Below are 21340 nucleotides of genomic sequence, written 5' to 3'. Positions count from 1 at the left end.
TCCCCTCTGTCTATAGGAACTTCGCCAAACTTCGGGTGGGCGTTGTGTGCGCCACATACATGCAGTTCAAAGGCAGAGGTGCGTCAAACATGTATGCCAATTGGTGCTTGTTTTTGTTGTCCCTTTTAGTGTGTATCTCTGATGATTTTTCAATCTCGGTGATCAATGTCTGTCACTTTGGTGGGTAGATGAATTGTGTTGTTCTGTTTGTTGTATGTTCAGTTGATGATTCGCTTGACATATCCACAAGGTACAGTATGTGTGATCCAACCACACGTCGCATAGTTGAATTCCGAAGCAATTAGCCTGATTACCTGCAGTCCATCTAATTCTCATCTAATGCTGATTAGTTTAGGCGAGTCAACACATAGGACGGAAAGACCCTTTTATAGTTTTCTCAAGGGGAGTGTACCGTGTGCGGGGGCATATCTCTGTTCCTTTGTATGTTTGTTTAACAATTTGTGAAATGCTTGTAGTATGATAATCTAGATAGTGGGGATATGTTACAGAAAGTGTTGTGCCTGGCCTCACATGTACATGATTTGGTTTATCATTAAGTGCTCTCTTTCCCACTAAATTTCACATCTGCCATCTGAAAAAAAAAATCCACATTTACCTGATTTCAAGTTCTTATGGACCTTATGGTAAAGTATTTAAGTAATTTTAGTCAGCTCAAAAGGCTCCAAGCTTCTTTGTCTATCATTTCCTGTTCAAAACTGACAACGGAACTTTATGAAGCCTTTCAGTTTGTCTTTGTTTCAGTTACTTTACCATTCGGTCTTGATGCCTGAACTATGTGAACATTGTTAGCTTAGTAAAATGGTATGAACTTGTGTGCCATACACATAGCAAGTTGAAAAACTACCATTGTATTTGCATATACTTCTTGTGGCACAATTTTCTGAAAACATGTTGGTGGTCATTGGTCAACAAAAGTTTTCAGCATTTGGCATGGTGTTAATATTCTTGAATTTATCGTGCTTCTAGAGTTATAGATTTCCGAATAATTAGATGGTCAGCTATGCAATGTAATATTCCCATAGTATTGAAATCTTCTGTTCTGCAAATAGTCCTTCAGCAAACGGCGCTTACACTTAATATGGGATACTCCAAATCCATAAGAGTAGGATATATCTGATATTTTCTCCATACAGAGTCGGCAGCGACTTGATTTATATTTTCCGCTACTTGTCAATATGATGGCCCGTTGTAAATAAATGAGGCCTGGCCATCACTTATACTTGGGAACTACTTTTCAGTGATAGTTGTATTGACTAAGGTACTATTTTTTCTTTCTTAAAGATTGATTTCTTCAGTGGTGTGTGTTTTACTTTACAGTTTTGATAAGATTCCATTGCCAACACACTTTTTTTCTTGACAGGGAACTACGGCGGGCTTATGCCTACTGAACTATATTCGAAACTATCAGAGTGTATAGCAGATTAGAGCAGATTACAGCAGCCTTAAAGGTAAAATGATCTGACCATTTTTTTCCACAATACATAGGTAGTAAATAGTAATAGCCCTCTTAATAATTCCTATATAAAAGTATGATCTAAACATTTTATTGAGTTGTTTTTGCACCAGATTGTTGGCCATTAACGGTTATCCATGGCACTAAAACTACTTGATCTCAATACATTCACCTCACAACACTTGTTGGCGAAAACATGTGCTATAGCACCAAAGAAGTTGAGGTCAAATTAATGAGGTGATAGCTAAACTCCTTAAACTGGATATATTTGTGTTTTGTTTGCTTCAAGTATATAGACATATATTCCTTGATCAAAACTCATTGACACTGCTACCACTAATTTGCTTCAGGTCATCAACTTGAAGATTGATAAATATGGTTCTGTTATTATGCAGGAGTTGTGTGATCTGAGGAGAAACTATTCTCATGCAAATCGGATAATTGTTGTAGGAATTAAAAGGCACATGATTGTACTGTTGTTCTGGGATTTCGTTTCTCACGTTCCTCGACCCTAATGTCTACATGAGATGTGAGTTCAACGGATAAAGGAAATCACATTACTAATAGAATGGTAGGTAGAATCACGGTGATTCATACAAAAATTCACTTAATTTATCATATAACAAATCATATAATTTATCAGCTGCCTCAACGGCTCACACTTTTGCAAGTCTTCATATTTTAGAAAATACGAGTGAATTTGATAATTGGATCAAATGCAGTTATATGTCTTGTACTTGCTTTGGTTGAATCTGAAATTTTGTCAGAAACATAACGAACCACTTAGATATATAAAGCATTGATCTGTGCAGAACTGAGAGATGTTGTGTTTTTACAGTTCTTACGCTGTTAATTGAATTTTCTTATCCCACATTTTTTTTCAGATGCCGCAGCAAAGAAAATGCTCTCAGCCTTGGACGATCCATTCACTCGATTCTTGAAACCATTACCTTTTCTGAAGCAAGACTAGCTAGCACCCAAGGTGCCCTGGCAGGTGTAGGTTTATCCATTGGCTACCCGTTGGAGCATCACTTGCGGTGCTCTTTGTAATGTCATTTGGTGGGTTTTGTAGAAATGACTGTCTAGAGACGTTTTATCTTGATAATTGACAACATAAGAGTGCAAAATATTTGACAGCAGATCGCTTATGGTAAGACCTAGCTATTATCAATAATTTTAGTCCATTAAATGCGGTCTTAGTGAAAGGGTGTTCCTTTATCATGGTTGAAGGTTGCATGACTTCTGCTAGGTGTTTTGATACTTTTCGGTCTCTACTTGAATGTTGCGTACCTAATTTTTTAGTGGCCAACAATCTTGCACTGATTCTTGCTAGGGGTCATCAAGGAAACTCAATAGATGGCTATTTCAGTGGAGATTATACCAGAGATGTTGTTTTGAAGTAAGCTCCTACACACCATTCTTTTGTAGTTCTTTCAGAAGTAATGTTTCATTCTTTTACTTGAGACTAGAGTGGTTGATGCTCATTCATCTTAATTTAATACATAGTATATGCCAGGAGAGAAAGATATACTTGAAACCCGATGAGGTCAATGATGTGGAGATTTTACCAGAGATGTTGTTTTCAAGTAAGATTTTGTGTGGGATTATATCGATCGCACCAACACGCCACATTGTTGCTCCATGGCAAAGGCAACGAGGTAATTTTTCTTTTTGCACTGATGTAATTTTCCTTTTCTTTTAGCCCACTCCTAGGTCTCTTCCGTTCATATTCTAATCACGCATGGTGAGCGGCTGTTTCGACGGCGACTGGCTGGCTGCTGCTGGCTTGTACGTGTGGAAGGCAGTTGTTCACGGCAGACCAGTGAGCGGCGGCGGGTGGGCGCGACCACATGGTGGTTGGAAAGTAGGCTTCGCGGCGTTCAACCTCGGCCACCATCGTACCACGATCTCGGCCCACCCAGAAAGTCGGATGAAGAGGTGGTGGATGGTGAGGACCAATCATTATAGCTGCTGCTCCATTACTTCCGCTCCTCGAAAAGCTCCCTGAGCCCGACCAACAATGGGATCTTCCTCTGAGGTTCACGCTACTCCTTGTCCGGACTGATCCCGGAGAGGAGAACAAGCCTCCAAGCACGTGCTCGTCAACTCCATGCCGGCCGCTCCAAGCGCCCCTGCTTCGTGTCTTCGAGGCAGGCGCTGAGATAGCCTTTGCAGCGAGCTGTGGTGTGTGGACTCTGCGGCGAGATAGGATTCAGAATCCTTTTCCGTGGTGAGATAACCCTGCCACCACTCATATGCCATTGTATATAAGTGAATCTGTTTTATAGAAATCAATCTTGCACATTGGTTAGCTCCGTAATTTCTTTTATTCCGTAGCAGACTGAGTTGCTCACAGCCTATTTGCTGGAACGCCAACGAGGAGTCATTTTTCCATCTCCACAAATATTCTTGGTCTCTTCAAATTAATTGCTTCTTAATCCAACTACCATTTTTCAAGATTAGTTCGTTTAAATAATATTTATTTTTGTACCAGTGTTGATCAAGTAGGTTATTATTGTGAGGAATCAGCAGTAGGATGCACATGTATTTGTTTCTTGCCACTGGTTGCAAAAGCCTAAAAAATGATATGTTTTATTCACCTCTTAACAGTAATACAAGTATTTTGTTTATTTCCTACTCCCTTTTAGTGATTACTGATTAGTCACTCTTAAAGGTGAATGCATGTGTATAATAGGTGTGTCATCTATCATGGCTGCATTTTGCGGCCCCTGACTACTGGAAAGTAATCTCCTTTGGATGATTTGTATTTTTTTCTAGAATTTGTACTTAGATAGCACCTCCAAGGAAGGAAGGAAGGAGATTGAGGTCGGCACCTCCTGAAAGCATGCATGCTCTCCACCGAGAGAGGGAAGGGCATCTTTTTCTTGGGTTGCAGTTTCCACCTTGTTGTTGGGTGAGGTGAGTCATGATTTCTCTCCTCCCGCTTCATTTTTTAGAGATACTGAACTATAACTTTTGTTTTGTGCTCATGAATTGCATACTTGGAGGTTTATTCGATTTAGAGATATCACACACACACACACCCACACACACGCACGCGCACGCACACGCACGCACGCACGCGCACACATGCGCGCGTATGCGCGTGCACACACTTACACACACACACACACACACTTACACACTTATGATCTATAAGAGAAGCTGCGATTTTGGCAATAGATGCGCGACAAAGTAGTGGTTAGTGTTGGGTTTAATCAATTATCAAATGTTTTGCCAATAACAGAAAATTACCTTCCTCGTAAATTTATTGTCCTTCTGTTTCATGGTCCAGCTGATTCGTTGTTTGTCAGAGCTCTTGTGGATAATCAGACATGGGGTTCATGGCAAAATTAGGACAGACTGAAGGCAGCAAATTCCGTGTTGGCCGTGCACTTTGAGGAGAAGACATTGTCTTTGTATAAGTGCCCCTACAATCATCTCTTTACAGCAGAGATAAGGTCTTCAGGTAATTTGTGATGATCTTTTTAGCATTCTTAATTGATGACATTTCTGAAGGGAGATGATCCTCAGCATTTCATAGTTATTTTTTGTACTGTTGTAATCTCAAATTTCACATTCAAACTTAACTTGTTATCAAATAATTTTGGAACAAAATCTTACTTTTACCTGCCCTCCACAGAACCAAAGGTTCACGAGGACTTTTGTTGCTCTAATGCTTCTTCGATGACCATCTCGCCGTTCGCCCTTGCAGATAGATATGGCCGCATAAATCGCACCGATGGATCCAGTCCTTCGCTAGGTCCAACCTACCCCGCACCAGCCTCAAGCACGCGAGACACTGTTACCTTGTGTTCTAACTGGTTACCACAATCAAATCCATTTTTGCCCATTTAAATTAGTCTGGTGGGCTGGCGCAGTGGAGTCCACTCCCAACAATCCGAAATATTTTTTAAATATATTATTTATGAAATTCCAAAAACTGTATTAAAAATGTGACACAATTTTGCAAATACGAAATATTTTTCATAGCATGTGAAAAACTGTTGGAATTCTGAACATTTTTTGATAAATATGATTTTTTTGAAATCGCAAACAGTTTTTTTAAATGCTAATAGAGTTGATTTTGTGCAAACACGAAATTCCAAACAGTTTTTGAAAACACAAAACGAATTGAATTTGTGCGAAAAATAGAAAATAGAAACGTTTTTAACTTTTGAACAATTGTAGAAACGTGTGAACATTTTTTAAACCTCACGAATTCTTGTTGTTTTATAGTGGGCCGGCCCAAATTCTAGTCCGTGAGAGTAGCTGGAATCCCAGCCGGGATTGTAGAGCATGATTGGTTTGATGCCAAAAGTTGGCATGTCAATATTTGGCAAATGCCAAATGTTGGTTAGTGATTGGTTGGCTACTAACTTTTCTTCTCAACCTCACAAAAAGTTGCCAACATTTGGCAAATTTTGATTTTGTCAAATGTTGGCTTGCCAAATATCGGCAATGCCAATTGTTGGCATCAAACCAATTATGTTCGTAGTCTTCCCAGCGTGCCAAACAGGTCTAGGGTCCAAAATAGACCGGGATTACAAGTTCAGTGTGCCAATTTTCGGGATTCAAAGTTCAGGATTTGATTTAGATTTTGTCTATAATTTCAAGGTTTATTTTAGACTTTTTCCTCCTAGAACTGACGAGCCCTCAGCCGAACCAATGCCAGATCGCCGAGCCACAGCGTTGCGGCTGCCACCCAAAGCAGCTGGGACTAAGGCCAAAGTCACATAGCTTATTCATATGGGTGAAGTGGAGATGACATCTAGTTCTCCAGCTCAATGCCAAGGAAAATACGCCTGGTCGGGCCTCAACTAACAAAATCTTATCAAGTACTCCCTTCGTCCCAAATAAGTGTCTCAACTTTGTATTAGCTTTAGTACATCGTTGTAGTAAAGTAAAAACACTTATTTTGGGACAGAGGGAATAGTATGCTGTTATGCCCACAGCAAAACAACTGCTGGTATGACCAAGCCGAGAGGAGCACAATACATACATGCTACTAAACAAATGAAACTGGCAAATTCAATCCAACATGCCACTCCGAGAATTTCAGATTATCACTGCAGACATAGGAAATTGTAAGCATGTATTCAAACACAGAAGACTAAGCAAGGTCTCACATCCCCGTGGGCTAAGCAATTTCACTTTGGCTCCAGAATAACAGCAGAGAGATCATATATCGCCCAAAAAGAAAACAGAAGTATCAGAACCGTAGACAGGTAGTAGACTGTAGACAACTGACATGAGGTGAGAACAAAATTCACTTGAAATTAACATATAACAGACACAGGAATACAGGCCTGAGACTCCTGGGTGATTGTGTATCAGCAACGCAGAAAACGAAGTTCGCACATTAACGTGGTGGAAATGTTCAGACTAGACTTATTTCTACTTATATAAGGTTAACACTATCAGCAGACAGATAGCAGATTGAAGATTGGCAAGCCAGAAATTTCAGTACAGCGGACTACTAAGGTGAGATAAGAGCAATTTTCACTTCATCAACTGAAAACAGATACAGCAATGCATGCCTCATTTCAGTTGAGTGGCAGTAACCTAATAAAGATACTCTACTACATTAGGACTAAGAAACAATAGACGGTTCCAATGGGTACAGAGCAAGCAAGACAGGTAGTTCAAACTCCCCCATAATTGCAACCAAACAACATGCTAAAATCTGATGAACTGCGCTGTTACGCACCACAGATATACCACTTGTGCTACACAGGAAAATCAATATTTCAAAAACCATGGCAGGAACAAATATACGTACATCTTCTAGTCCTACCATAATAAACATATATTCCCTCCATCCCAAAATAAGTGTCTCAACTTTAGTACAACTTTGTACAAAAGTTAGTACAAAGTTGAGACACTTATTTTGGAACAGGTATATAGCAGACTCGGTGCACAGAACAATCACCAGTTTCTGGATGGCTGCAACATGTATATATCAACATAGGAAAGCATGCTATCACTGTATCACATCAGTGTGGTGGAAATATTAGGACTGGTAAACTCTACCTCGGCTAAGTATCAGCAAGCAGCAGATTGATGAGATTAGCAAGCCTAAAATTTCACTAGAGTAAACTACTAAAATGAGACGGGAGCAAAATTAATTGCATCAACTGATAACAGATAGAGCAAAACAAGCTTCATTGTTCAAGAAATTTAATGGGAAATCTCTCTAATTACCATAGCACTTCGGTTGAATGGCAGTAACCTAACGATAGTACATTAGGCCTACATAGATGGTTGCGAGGGTGTGCAGGGTAAATAAAACAGGTAGTTCAAACTTTCCCACAATTGCAACCATATAACATAACCAGCCGATGTAAACTACAAGCTCTACCTATTGTGTCGCCTCCTCTGCGTCTTTCTTCTTCTTTTTCTTCTCCTTTTTCTTCTCGCTCTTCTCAACTTCACTCTCTGTAGCGACATCATCACCGCCTTCCTTGCTCTTCTTCTTCTTGTCCTTTTTCTTCTCGCTCTTCTCAACTTCCACGCTCTTTGGAGCGACATCATCACCGTCTTCCTTGCTCTTCTTCTTCTTTTTCTTCTCGCTGGCACCCTTCTCCTCATCAGACAGACTGCTCTTCTCCTCCTTCACTGCCTCCGAAACAGCTGATCCTGGTTCTCCCTTGTCTTTCTTTTTTTTCTTCTTCTTCTCACTCTTCTCCCCTTCCACTGCCTCAGTGACCTCCTCCACCTTCATCTTCTTTGCAGGTGTAGAAGCAGTTACATCATCCTCATCAGTCTTCCTCTTTTTCTTCTTCTCCTTGACCTCCTCACTTGGCACCACATCCTGTTCTTCCACCTTCACCTTCTCGGGCTCAGGAGCAGCTGCAAGGCTAGCAATCATCGCATCACCACCAGTAGGAAGCACCACATTCCGAAGCCACTCAGCTGGGGTCTTCTCAGTTGGCTTCCCATGCTTATCAAGGAGGCCCTCAGCAATCATCTTCTTCTTCTTGAGTGCCACTGGACCAAGCCCCCACTTCCTTGGGTATGTGTCCCTGTCCATCACCACCCTCTTGATCTTCGCCACAGCACCATGGTCACAAGTCGCCATAACAGCAGTGGGCATCTCAGCGATACCAATGGCAATCGCCTCCCCCTTTGTAGTCATGAGAACAACCTCCTCTCCAACATCAATGTCATTCTCAAACCGGAGCAACCCAGGAATCATAAGCTTGGCACCATAGCAGATAGCATTAACAGCAGAGTCCTTCACAACAAGCCTCTTGTAACTGGTAAGAATTACCTCAAGCGGCATCACCACACGCCTTATGTAAGACTCATCCTTGTGGTTGTCAAGCGCCCACATGGCATCCATCACATCGTGCATGGTGACCATGTTGTCCTGCTCTCCGAGGATACCTGACCGGACACGGCGCAGCTCCTGCATATGCGCACCGACACCCAGGAGCAGCCCAAGGTGCACGCAGAGCGTCCGGACATAGGTTCCAGCCTCGCAGGAGATCCAGAACACAGCAAGGTGGCGCTCGGCGTCATGCTCCAGCAGCTTGCTCTCATAAATGGTGCGCACCCTGAGCTGGCGCTTGACCGCCGAGATGAGCGGCGGGCGCTGGAACACGGCGCCGGTAAGGGACTCGAGCGCGCGAGCGACCCGGGCCGTGTCTGGGACGGCGGCGTGGAAGCGGGCGATGCACACATACTCCTTACCTGCGCCCTGCTGCGACTTGACGAGGCGTGTGGCGCGGTCGACGCAGACGATGAGGTTGCCGGTGACCTTGGGGTCGAGCGTGCCGCTGTGGCCGGTCTTCTCGACGCGGAGGAGGCGCTTGATCCACGCCACCACCTCGTGGGAGGAGGGGTTGGACGGCTTGTCGAGGTTGATGACGCCGTAGCGGAGGTACTCGGCGAGGGGGCGCTTGAGCGGCGAGTGGCCGGAGGGGAGCGGGGTGTAGTGGCCGGTGCGGACGTTGAGGCGGTCGTAGTTCTTGAGGAGGAGCGGCCAGGTGGAGGTGTCGAGGGACGGAACCAGGGCCTGGGGCTTGATCATATAGCCATCAGTCTTGGCCTCGGCGTCCGCCAGCGATGTGGTATCGGCGGCGGGGTCGGCGGAGGCGTCCTTGGATTTGCTCTTCTTTTTCTTAGATTTGGTGTGCTCGGAGGCGGGGGACGCGACGGCCGGCGGCGTGGACGACATGGCGGCGGGTGGGGTGGGTGGGGGGAGGGGGGATTAGGGTTTTTGCGGGGACGGAAAGCGGCGCCGTGGCGGCGACGGAGAGGAAGAAAGGGGTTTTAAGGAGGAAGGGTTTAGCGGGTGAAAGTGGTGCGTGCGTGGGCTGGACCGATGGGCTTCGAGTTGGGCCTCCCAGTTCCACCACTGGATGTGCATGGGCCGGACAAAAACCACGGACTGAAGTAATTGAGTTTGTCCCTACCGTGGTTTTGAAAACATGGGGTTTATAAAAATTCTGAATATTTTTTGAAAGCATAAAGATTTTCTAATTCTGAACTTTTTTGAAAAACAAAAATTTATGGGAAATCGAAATTTTTTCAATTTCAAAATATTTTTCAAAAAACATGAACATTTTCTGAAATATGATATCTATAGAAAATACAAATAATTTTCGAAAGTGGGAACAAATTGGAAACCTGAAAGTTTTTTTGAAATTAAGATTTTTTTTAAAAAACACGAACATTTCTTTAGAAGTGCGAGCATTTTATTTAAAGCAACAAAAAAGTGAACTTTTTTATAAAAACAAAAAAGGTAAAAGATAAAACCAAAAAGAAAACCAATAAAATCCAGTGAAGAAAAACATAAAAATGAAATAAAAAAACATAGATCAGTTCCTAAAAATCAAAACCTTCTAGAAAGTTCCTAAAACAAGGAAAACTAGAGAAACATAACTTGACTAAATGGGCTAGCCTAGTTCGATTGCTCGTTGGTTGGCTCTATGTGAAATAACAACAACCCAATGCAGCGAGCATCATATAGAAAATTCGTCTGGCCTATTTCCCGGTACTTGTTTTTACTAGCGGTTGAAGGTGTCTTGCCTATTGAGGAGCAAGGAAATTAAAAAAAATCGGGCATCATAGTGGCGCCACAACACCCTCTGTCAAACATCTCTTATTTGCAGACGACAACTTGCTTTTTTGCAAAGGCTAGTACAGCGGAGCAACGGAGATTGGGGAGGTACTCAATATATTGTTAGGCATCGGGCCAACTTGTTGATATGTCCAAGAGTTCAATTCATTTTATTAATGGGTGCCCAAAAGGTATGAGGGAAGCAATGAAAATTGCACTTGAGATTCCAAAAAAAAAAAAACTCCCAATGATCGCTAACTTGATCTGCCTTTTGAGGTGGGATGAAATAAGAACGGAATGTTCAAGTACGTGAAGGATAGACTCTGGAATAAAATACAAGGGTGGATTGAACATATCTTGGATGCAATAGGAAAGGGTATGCTGATAAAATCAATACTCCCTCCTTCCATCTATATAGGGCCTAATGCGTTTTTTAAGACGATGTTTGACTATTGATAAGATCAATAATACATAATATGTATAATGTCAAAATTATATCATTGGAATCTCCTTTCACATACGAATTTGACGGTATGCTTTGTGTAACTTGCATGTCATATATTATTGCTCTAATATTTAGTCAAAGTTGGCCTCGAAAAACGCATTAGGCCCTATATAGATGGAAGGAGGGAGTAGCTATGTTTTTCGAACCTACTCAATGATTGTTTTTAAACTTAAAGGGATTTGTGAGAAGATAAAAAGCCTATTCAGGGATTTCTGGTGGAGGAGCAAGCAAGGTAAACTAGGTATAACTGGGACATGCCTTACTCACGATGCCAAAGTATATGGGTGGTTTAGGCTTCAAGGACATCGAGATTTTTAACTTGGCATTGTTAGCACGACGAGTGTAGGGAATTTTGCGGACAACGGAGTCTCTCCATGTTAGAATCCTCAAATCGATGTATCCCCCTCCCCCCGCTCCCACACACGTTGATATCATGCAGGTGATACGTCTATTTTGCATCATGTTTTCATATTGATATTTATTGCATTATGAACTGTTATTTCACTTTATGATATAATTCTTATGCCTTTTCTCTTTTGATGTTAGTTGGTTTATTTGGTAAAAGATTATATGTTCAGATCATTGATATTATTCAATACCCTTTGATCTTGAACATGAATATGATTTATGAGTAGTTACTTTTGTTCTTGAGAATATGGGAGAAGTCTTGTTATAAGTAATCATGTGAATTTGGTATTCGTTCAATATTTTGATGATGTGTATGTTGTGATTTCATCAGTGGTGTTATGTGAAGGTCATCTACATGACACTTCACCATATTTGGGCCTAAGAGAAGGCATTGTGGAGTAGTAATTAGATGATGGGTTGCTAGAGTGACATAAGCTTAAACCCTTGTTTATGCGATATTTCGTAAAGGGCTGATTTGGATCCATATGTTTCATGTTATGGTTAGATTTATTTTAATTCTTCTTTCATAGTTGTGTATGCTTGCGAGAGGGTTAATCATAAGTGGAGGCTTGTTCAAGTAAGAACATCACCCAAGCACCGGTCCACTCACATATCAAATTATCAAAGTAACGAACGCGAATCAAACAAACATGATGAAAGTGACTAGATGAATTCACATGTGTCCACAAAACGCTTTGCTTGCTATAAGAGAAAGTTTCGGCCTGTCCTTTACTATAGAAAGGATTGGGCTACCTTGTTGCACATTTGTTACTATTACTACTTGTTGCTCGTTACAAATATCTTGCTATCAAATTATCTGTTACTGATAATTTCAGTGCTTGCAGAAAATACCTTGCTGAAAACCGCTTGTCATTTCCTTTCGCTCCTCATTGGGTTAGACACTCTTACTTATCAAAAGGACTGCGATTGATTATAGACGATTGATGGGAAAAATTGTGTGTGATGTAGGTGTGAACGAAAAAGTTTTTCTGGGATTCATCGTGTGGGATGTATATACGAACAGAAATGTTCTTCTTGGATTGGTTGTGTGGGATGTACATACAAACGGAAACGTATTCCGTCTATTGACTGTGTGGGATGTACATACGAAGGGAAATGTCTCTCTGGGATTCAGTGTGTGGGATGTACTTACGAACGGAAACGATTGGGCATGTATAATTGTATGCAATGGCTAGCCCGATCGCACACAAGCTCATTTCACGCAGCGTGTGTGACTGGAGGGCCTATCCCCGATGGTTTCTGGGTAGTGTGGGAAGGACCCCCCTATCGCCACACTCACTAGGCGATGGTTCAAAATGCCATCACGAAAAGGGGTTAAAAACCGTTTGTATAGTAGCTTGTTGTACCAGTGTGGGGAGTGATACGTCCATTTTGCATCATGTTTTGCTATTGTCATTTATGATGTTTTTATGCATAATAATGTTTTTGGAGTAATTCCAATGTCTTTTCTCTCATAATTTGCAAGGTACACACAAAGAGGGAGAATTTTGGTAGCTGGAAATCTGGACCTGGAAAAGCTACCCTGGGCTACCTATTCTGCAAAACTCCAAATAGGTTGAAACTTCACGGAGAATTTTTACGGAATATATCATGGATATTGGAGAAAATAAGTACCAAAGGAGGCCCACCAGGTGGGCACAACCCACCTGGGCGCGCCAGGGAGCCCAGACGCGCCCTGGTGGGTTGTGCTCACCCAGGCCCACCTCCGGTGCTCATCTTCTAGTAAATAGGTCATTTTGACCTAGAAAAAAAGGGGAGGACTTTCTGGATGGAGCGCCGCCGTCTAGAGGCGGAACTTGGGCGGGAGCACTTTTTCCCTCCGACGGAGCGATTTCGCCGGGGGAACTTCCCTCACGGAGGGGAAAATCATCATCACCAACAATTCTCCCATCTTTGGGAGGGCAATTGATGACCCACAAATATAGGGGATATATCGTAGTCCTTTCGATAAGTAAGAGTGTCGAACCCAATGAGGAGCAGAAGGAAATGATAAGCAATTTTCAGTAAGGTATTCTCTGCAAGCACTGAAATTACCGGTAACAGATAGTTTTGTGATAAGGTAATTTGTAACGGGTAACAAGTAATAGAAGTAAATAAGGTGCAGCAAGATGGTCCAATCCTTTTTGTAGCAAAGGACAAGCCTGGACAAACTCTTATATAAAGGAAAGCGCTCGCGAGGACACATGGGAATTATCATGAAGCTAGTTTTCATCACGCTCATATGGTTCGCGTTCGGTACTTTGATAATTATATGTGGGTGGATCAGTGCTTGGGTACTGCCCTTACTTGGACAAGCATCCAACTTATGATTAACCCCTCTTGCAAGCATCCGCAACTACAAAAGAAGTATTAAGGTAAATCTAACCATAGCATGAAACATATGGATCCAAATCAGCCCCTTACGAAGCAACACATAAACTAGGATTGAAGCTTCTTTCACTCTAGCAACCCATCATCTACTTATTACTTCCCAATGCCTTCCCCTAGGCCCAAACAACGGTGAAGTGTCTGTTGGGGAACGTAGTAATTTAAAAAAATCCTATGCACAAGCAAGATCATGGTGATGCATAGCAATGAGAGGGAAGAGTGTCGTCCACGTACCCTCAGAGACCGTAAGCGGAAGCGTTATGAGAACGCGGTTGATGTAGTCGAACGTCTTCACGATCCGACCGATCCAAGTACCGAACGCACGACACCTTTGAGTTCAGCACATGTTCAGCTCGATGACGTCCCACGAACTCCGATCCAGCAGAGCTTCACGGGAGAGTTCCGTCAGCACGATGGCGTGTTGACGGTGATGATGTTGCTACTGACGTAGGGCTTCGCCTAAGCACCGCTACGATATGATCAAGTTGGATTATGGTGGAGGGGGGCACCGCACACGGCTAAGGGATCAATGATCAACTTGTGTCTAGAGGTGCCCCTGCCCCCGTATATAAAGGAGCAAGGGGGGAGGCCGACCGGCCCTCTATGGCGCGCCAGGAGGAGGAGTCCTCCTCCTAGTAGGAGTAGGACTCCCCTCTTTCCTACTCCTACTAGGAGGGGGAAAGGAAGGGGGAGAGGGAGAAGGAAAGGAGGGCGTCGCCCCCTCCCCTAGTCCAATTCGGACCAAAGGGGGAGGGGCGCGTGGCCTTCCCTAGGCCAGCCCTCTCTCTCTCCACCAAGGCCCATAAGGCCCATTATTTCTCCCGGAGGGTTTCCGGTAACCCTTGGGCACTCCTGTTTTCTCCGAAATCACCCGGAACACTTCTGGTGTCTGAATATAGTCGCCCAATATATCGATCTTTACGTCTCGACCATTTCGAGACTCCTCATCATGTCCGTGATCATATCCGGGACTCCGAACTACCTTCGGTACATCAAAACACAAAAACTCATAATACCGATCGTCACCGAACTTTAAGCGTGCGGACCCTACGGGTTCGAGAACTATGTAGACATGACCAAGACACGTCTCCGGTCAATAACCAATAGTGGAACCTAGATGTTCATATTGGCTCCCACATATTCTATGAAGATCTTTATCGGTCAAACCGCATAACAGCATACGTTGTTCCCTTTGTCATCGGTATGTTACTTGCCCGAGATTCGATCGTCGGTATCTCAATACCTAGTTCAATCTCGTTACCGGCAAGTCTCTTTACTCGTTCTGTAATGCATCATATCGCAACTAACTCATTAGTTACAATGCTTGCAAGGCTTATAGTGATGTGCATTACCGAGTGGGCCCAGAGATACCTCTCCGATAATCGGAGTGACAAATCCTAATCTTGATCTATGTCAACTCAACAAGTACCATCGGAGACACCTGTAGAGCACCTTTATAATCACCCAGTTACGTTGTAACGTTTGGTAGCACACAAAGTGTTCCTCCGGTAATCGGGAGTTACATAATCTCATAGTCATAGGAACATGTATAAGTCATGAAGAAAGCAATAGCAGTAAACTAAAACGATCAAGTGTTAAGCTGACAAAATGGGTCAAGTCAATCACATCATTCTCCTAATGATGTGATCTCGTTTATCAAATGACAACTCATGTCTATGGTTAGGAAACATAACCATCTTTGATCAACGAGCTAGTCAAGTAGAGGCATACTAGTGACAATCTGTTTGTCTATGTATTCACACATGTATCATGTTTCCGGTTAATACAATTCTAGCATGAATAATAAACATTTATCATGATATTAGGAAATAAATAATAACTTTATTATTGCCTCTAGGGCATATTTCCTTCAGTCTCCCACTTGCACTAGAGTCAATAATCTAGATTACATAGTAATGATTCTAACACCCATGGTTTGCTCGTGATCATGGTTTGCTCATGAGAGAGGCTTAGTCAACGAGTCTACAACATTCAGATCTGTATGTATCTTGCAAATTTCTATGTCTCCCACTTGGACTAAATCCCGAATGGAATTGAAGCGTCTCTTGATGTGTTTGGTTCTCTTGTGAAATCCGGATTCCTTTGCCAAGGCAATTGCACCAGTATTGTCACAAAAGATTTTCATTGGACCCAATGCACTAGGTATGACACCTAGATCGGATATGAACTCCTTCATCCAGACTCCTTCATTTGCTGCTTCCGAAGCAGCTATGTACTCCGCTTCACATGTAGATCCCACCACGACGCTTTGTTTAGAACTGCACCAACTGACAGCTCCACAGTTTAATGTAAATACATATCCGGTTTGCGATTTAGAATCGTCCGGATCAGTGTCAAAGCTTGCATCAACGTAACCATTTATGATGAGCTTTTTGTCACCTCCATAAATGAGAAACATATCCTTAGTCCTTTTCAGGTATTTTAGGATGTTCTTGACCGTTGTCCAGTTACTTTGGTACCTCCCTGCTAAACTAATAGCAAGGCACACATCAGGTCTGGTACACATCATTGCATACATGATAGAGCCTATGGCTGAATCATAGGGAACATCTTTCATTTTCTCTCTATCTTCTGCAGTGGTCGGGCATTGAGTCTTACTCAACTTCACACCTTGTAACACAGGCAAGAATCCTTTCTTTGCCTGATCCATTTTGAACTTCTTCAAAACTTTGTCAAGGTATGTGCTTTGTGAAAGTCCAATTAAGCGTCTTGATCTATCTCTATAGATCTTGATGCCCAATATGTAAGCAGCTTCACCGAGGTATTTCATTGAAAAACTCTTATTCAAGTATCCTTTTATGCTATCCGGAAATTCTATATCATTTCCAATTAACAATATGTCATCCACATATAATATTAGAAATGCTATAGAGCTCCCACTCACTTTCTTGTAAATACAGGCTTCTCCAAATGTCTGTATAAAACCATATGCTTTGATCACACTATCAAAACGTTTATTCCAACTCTGAGAGGCTTGCACCAGTCCATAAATGGATTGCTAGAGCTTGCACACTTTGTTAGCACCCTTTGGATCGATAAAACCTTCAGGTTGCATCATATACAACTCTTCTTCCAGAAATCCATTCAGGAATGTAGTCTTTACATCCATTTTCCAAATTTCATAATCATAAAATGCGGCAATAGCTAACATGATTCGGACGGACTTAAGCATCGCTACAGGTGAGAAGGTCTCATCGTAGTTAACTCCTTGAACTTGTTGAAAAACTTTCACAACAAGTCGAGTTTTGTAGACAGTAACATTACCATCAGCGTCTGTCTTCTTCTTCAAGATCCATTTATTCTCGATGGCTTGCCGATTATCGGGCAAGTCAAACGAAGTCCACAATTTGTTCTCATACATGGATCCCATCTCAGATTTCATGGCCTCAAGCCATTTTTGGAATCTGGGCTCATCATCGCTTCCTCATAGTTCGTAGGTTCGTCATGGTCTAGTATCATGACTTCCAGAACAGGATTACCATACCACTCTGGTGCGGATCTTACTCTGGTTGACCTACGAGGTTCGGTAGTAACTTGATCTGAAGTTTCACGATCATCATCATTAGCTTCCTCACTAATTGGTGTAGGTGTCACAGAAACCAGTTTCTGTGATGAACTACTTTCCAATAAGGGAGAAGGTACAGTTGCCTCATCAAGTTCTACTTTCCTCCCACTCACTTCTTTCGAGAGAAACTCCTTATCTAGAAAGGATCCATTCTTAGCAACAAAAGTCTTGCCTTTGGATCTGTGATAGAAGGTGTACCCAACTGTCTCTTTTGGGTATCCTATGAAGACACACTTCTCCGATTTGGGTTCGAGCTTATCAGGTTGAAGCTTTTTCACATAAGCATCGCAGCCCCAAACTTTAAGAAACGACAACTTTGGTTTCTTGCCAAACCACAGTTCATAAGGAGTCATCTCAACAGATTTAGATGGTGCCCTATTTAACGTGAATGCAACCGTCTCTAAAGCATAACCCCAAAACGATAGCGGTAAATCAGCAAGAGACATCATAGATTGCACCATATCTAGTAAAGTACGATTCTGACGTTCGGACACACCATTACGCTGTGGTGTTCCGGGTGGCGTGAGTTGCGAAACTATTCCACATTGTTTGAAATGAAGACCAAACTCGTAACTCAAATATTCTCCTCCACGATTAGATCGTAGAAACTTTATTTTCTTGTTACGATGATTTTCCACTTCACTCTGAAATTCTTTGAACTTTTCAAATGTTTCGGACTTATGTTTCATCAAGTAGATATACCCATAGCTGCTCAAATCATCTGTGAAGGTGAGAAAATAATGATACCCGCCGCGAGCCTCAATATTCATCGGACCACATACATCAGTATGTATGATTTCCATCAAATATGTTGCTTGCTCCACAGTTCTGGAGAACGGCGTTTTAGTCATCTTGCCCATGAGGCACGGTTCGGAAGTACCAAGTGATTCATAGTCAAGTGATTCCAAAAGTCCATCAGAATGGAGTTTCTTCATGCGCTTTATACCAATATGACCTAAACGGAAGTGCCACAAATAAGTTGCACTATCATTATCAACTCTGCATCTTTTAGCTTCAATGCTATGAATATGTGTATCTCCACTATCGAGATTCAAAAAGAATAGACCAGTCTTTAAGGGTGCATGACCATAAAAGATATTACTCATATAAATAGAACAACCATTATTCTATGATTTAAATGAATAACTGTCTCGCATCAAACAAGATCCAGATATAATGTTCATGCTTAACGTTGGCACCAAATAACAATTATTTAGGTCTAATACTAATCCCAAAGGTAGATGTAGAGGTAGCGTGCCGACTGCAATCACATCGACTTCGGAACCATTTCCCACGCGCATCGTCACCTCGTCCTTTGCCAATCTTCGCTTAATCCATAGTCCCTGTTTTGAGTTGCAAATATTAGCAACAGAACCAGTATCAAATACCCAGGCACTACTACGAGAATTAGTAAGGTACACATCAATAACATGTATATCACATATACCTTTGTTCACCTTGCCATCCTTCTTATCCGCCAAATACTTGGGGCAGTTCCGCTTCCAGTGACCAGTCTGTTTGCACTAGAAGCACTCAGTCTCAGGCTTAGGTCCAGACTTGGGTTTCTTCTCTTGAGCAGCAACTTGTTTGACGTTCCTTTTGAAGTTCCCTTTCTTCTTCCCTTTACCCTTTTTCTTGAAACTGGTGGTCTTGTTAACCATCAACACTTGATGCTCCTTATTGATTTCTACCTCCGCAGCCTTTAGCATTCGAAGAGCTCGGGAATTGTTTTATTCATCCCTTGCATGTTATAGTTCATCACGAAGCTCTTGTAGCTTGGTGGCAGTGATTGAAGAACTCTGTCAATGACACTATCAACAAGAAGATTAACTCCCAGTTGAGTCAAGTGGTTATGGTACCCAGACATTCTGAGTATATGTTCACTGACAGAACTATTCTCCTCCATCTTGCAGCTGTAGAACTTATTGGAGACTTCATATATCTTAATCCGGGCATTTGCTTGAAATATTAACTTCAACTCCTGGAACATCTCATATGCTCCATGACGTTCAAAACATGGTTGAAGTCCCGGTTCTAAGCCGTAAAGCATGGCACACTGAACTATCGAGTAGTCATCAGCTTTGCTCTGCCAGGTGTTCATAACATCTGGTGTTGCTCCTGCAACAGGTTTGTCACCTAGCGGTGCTTCTAGGACGTAATTCTTCTGTGCAGCAATGAGGATAATCCTCAAGTTACGGACCCAGTCTGTCTAGTTGCTACCATGATCTTTCAACTTAGCTTTCTCTAGGAACGCATTAAAATTCAACGGAACAACAGCACGGGCCATCTATCTACAACAACATAGACATGCAAAATACTATCAGGTACTAAGTTCATGATAAATTAAGGTTCAGTTAATCAAATTAATAAAGAACTCACACTTAGATAGACATCCCTCTAATCATCTAAGTGATCACGTGATCCATATCAACTAAACCATGTCCGATCATCACATGAGATGGAGTAGTTTTCAATGGTGAACATCAATATGTTGATCATATCTTCTATATGATTCACGCTCGACCTTTCGATCTCCAGTGTTCCGAGGCCATATCTGCATATGCTAGGCTCGTCAAGTTTAACCCGAGTATTCTACATGTGCAAAACTGGCTTGCACCCATTGTATGTGAATGTAGAGCTTATCACACCCGATCATCACGTGGTGTCTCGGCACGACGAACTTTCGCAACGGTGCATACTCAGGGAGAACACTTGTACCTTGAAATTTAGTGAGAGATCATCTTATAATGATACCGTCGATCTAAGCAAAATAAGATGCATAAAAGATAAACATCACATGCAATCAATATAAGTGATATGATATGGCCATCATCATCTTGTGCTTGTTATCTCCATCTCCGAAGCACCGTCATGATCACCATTGTCACCGGCGCGACACCTTGATATCCATCGTAGCATCGTCTCGTCTCGCCAACTATTGCTTCTACGACTATCGCTACCGCTTAGTGATAAAGTAAAGCAATTACAGGGCGATTGCATCGCATACAATAAAGCGACAACTATATGGCTCCTGCCAGTTGCCGATAACTCGGTTACAAAACATGATCATCTCATACAACAAAATATAGCATCATGTCTTGACCATATCACATCACAACATGCCCTGCAAAAACAAGTTAGACGTCCTCTACTTTGTTGTTGCAAGTTTTACGTGGCTGCTATGGGCTGAGCAAGAACCATTCTTACCTACGCATCAAAACCACAACGATAGTTTGTCAAGTTAGTGCTGTTTTAATCTTCTCAAGGACCGGGTGTAGCCACACTCGGTTCAACTAAAGTTGGAGAAACTGACACCCACCAGCCACCTATGTGCAAAGCACGTCAGTAGAACTAGTCTCACATAAGCGTATGCGTAATGTCGGCCCGGGCCGCTTCATCCAACAATACTACCGAACCAAAGTATGACATGTTGGTAAGCAGTATGACTTGTATCACCCACAACTCACTTGTGTTCTACTCGTGCATATAACATCTACGCATAAACCTGGCTCGGATGCCACTGTTGGGGAACGTAGTAATTTCAAAAAAATTCCTACGCACACGCAAGATCATGGTGATGCATAGCAACGAGAGGGAAGAGTATCGTCCACGTACCCTCGTAGACCGTAAGTGGAAGCATTATGAGAACGCGGTTGATGTAGTTGAACTTCTTCACGATCCGACCAATCCAAGTACCGAACGCATGGCACCTCTGAGTTCAGCACACGTTCAGCTCGATGACGTCCCACGAACTCCGATCCAGCAGAGCTTCACGGGAGAGTTCCATCAGCATGACGGCGTGTTGATGGTGATGATGTTGCTACCGACGCAGGGCTTCACCTAAGCACCGCTACGATATGATCGAGGTGGATTATGGTGGAGGGGGGCACCGCACACGGCTAAGGGATCAAT

General features: G+C 42.5%; 1 protein-coding gene and 2 long non-coding RNA genes across 4 annotated transcripts; 2 read left to right on the top strand and 1 right to left on the bottom strand.

Moving 5' to 3' along the window:
* The first annotated feature begins 1349 nt into the window (after positions 1–1349).
* On the top strand, positions 1350–2873 carry LOC119359113. The gene is made up of 5 exons (XR_005172380.1): positions 1350–1469; positions 1588–1711; positions 1870–2045; positions 2359–2468; positions 2808–2873. It is a non-coding gene; the product is annotated as an uncharacterized LOC119359113 (long non-coding RNA).
* A 666-nt stretch (positions 2874–3539) lies between these two features.
* On the top strand, positions 3540–5319 carry LOC119359112. Of its 2 annotated transcripts, none has more exons than XR_005172379.1 (4): positions 3540–3704; positions 4266–4393; positions 4789–4943; positions 5190–5319. It is a non-coding gene; the product is annotated as an uncharacterized LOC119359112 (long non-coding RNA). The 2 variants fall into 2 exon arrangements; XR_005172378.1 differs by having other exon boundaries at positions 4770–4943.
* Positions 5320–7589: 2270 nt separating this feature from the next.
* LOC119353664 (H/ACA ribonucleoprotein complex subunit 4-like) lies at positions 7590–9672 on the bottom strand. Its single transcript, XM_037620315.1, has one exon. The coding sequence runs from the start codon at positions 9654–9656 to the stop codon at positions 7836–7838; it is 1821 nt and encodes a 606-aa protein (XP_037476212.1). The 5' UTR covers positions 9657–9672; the 3' UTR covers positions 7590–7835.
* Positions 9673–21340: the final 11668 nt, after the last annotated feature.

The sequence above is a fragment of the Triticum dicoccoides genome, chromosome 2A (assembly GCF_002162155.2).
Source record: "Triticum dicoccoides isolate Atlit2015 ecotype Zavitan chromosome 2A, WEW_v2.0, whole genome shotgun sequence".
Taxonomy (NCBI): domain Eukaryota; kingdom Viridiplantae; phylum Streptophyta; class Magnoliopsida; order Poales; family Poaceae; genus Triticum; species Triticum dicoccoides.
Note: the sequence above shows the minus strand (reverse complement) of the source record. Positions and strands in the feature narration are given on the sequence as shown.

Excerpts from the sequence above, each read along its gene's own strand:
- LOC119353664 (XM_037620315.1), bottom strand. The coding sequence starts at position 9,656 with ATGTCGTCCACGCCGCCGGCCGTCGCGTCCCCCGCCTCCGAGCACACC.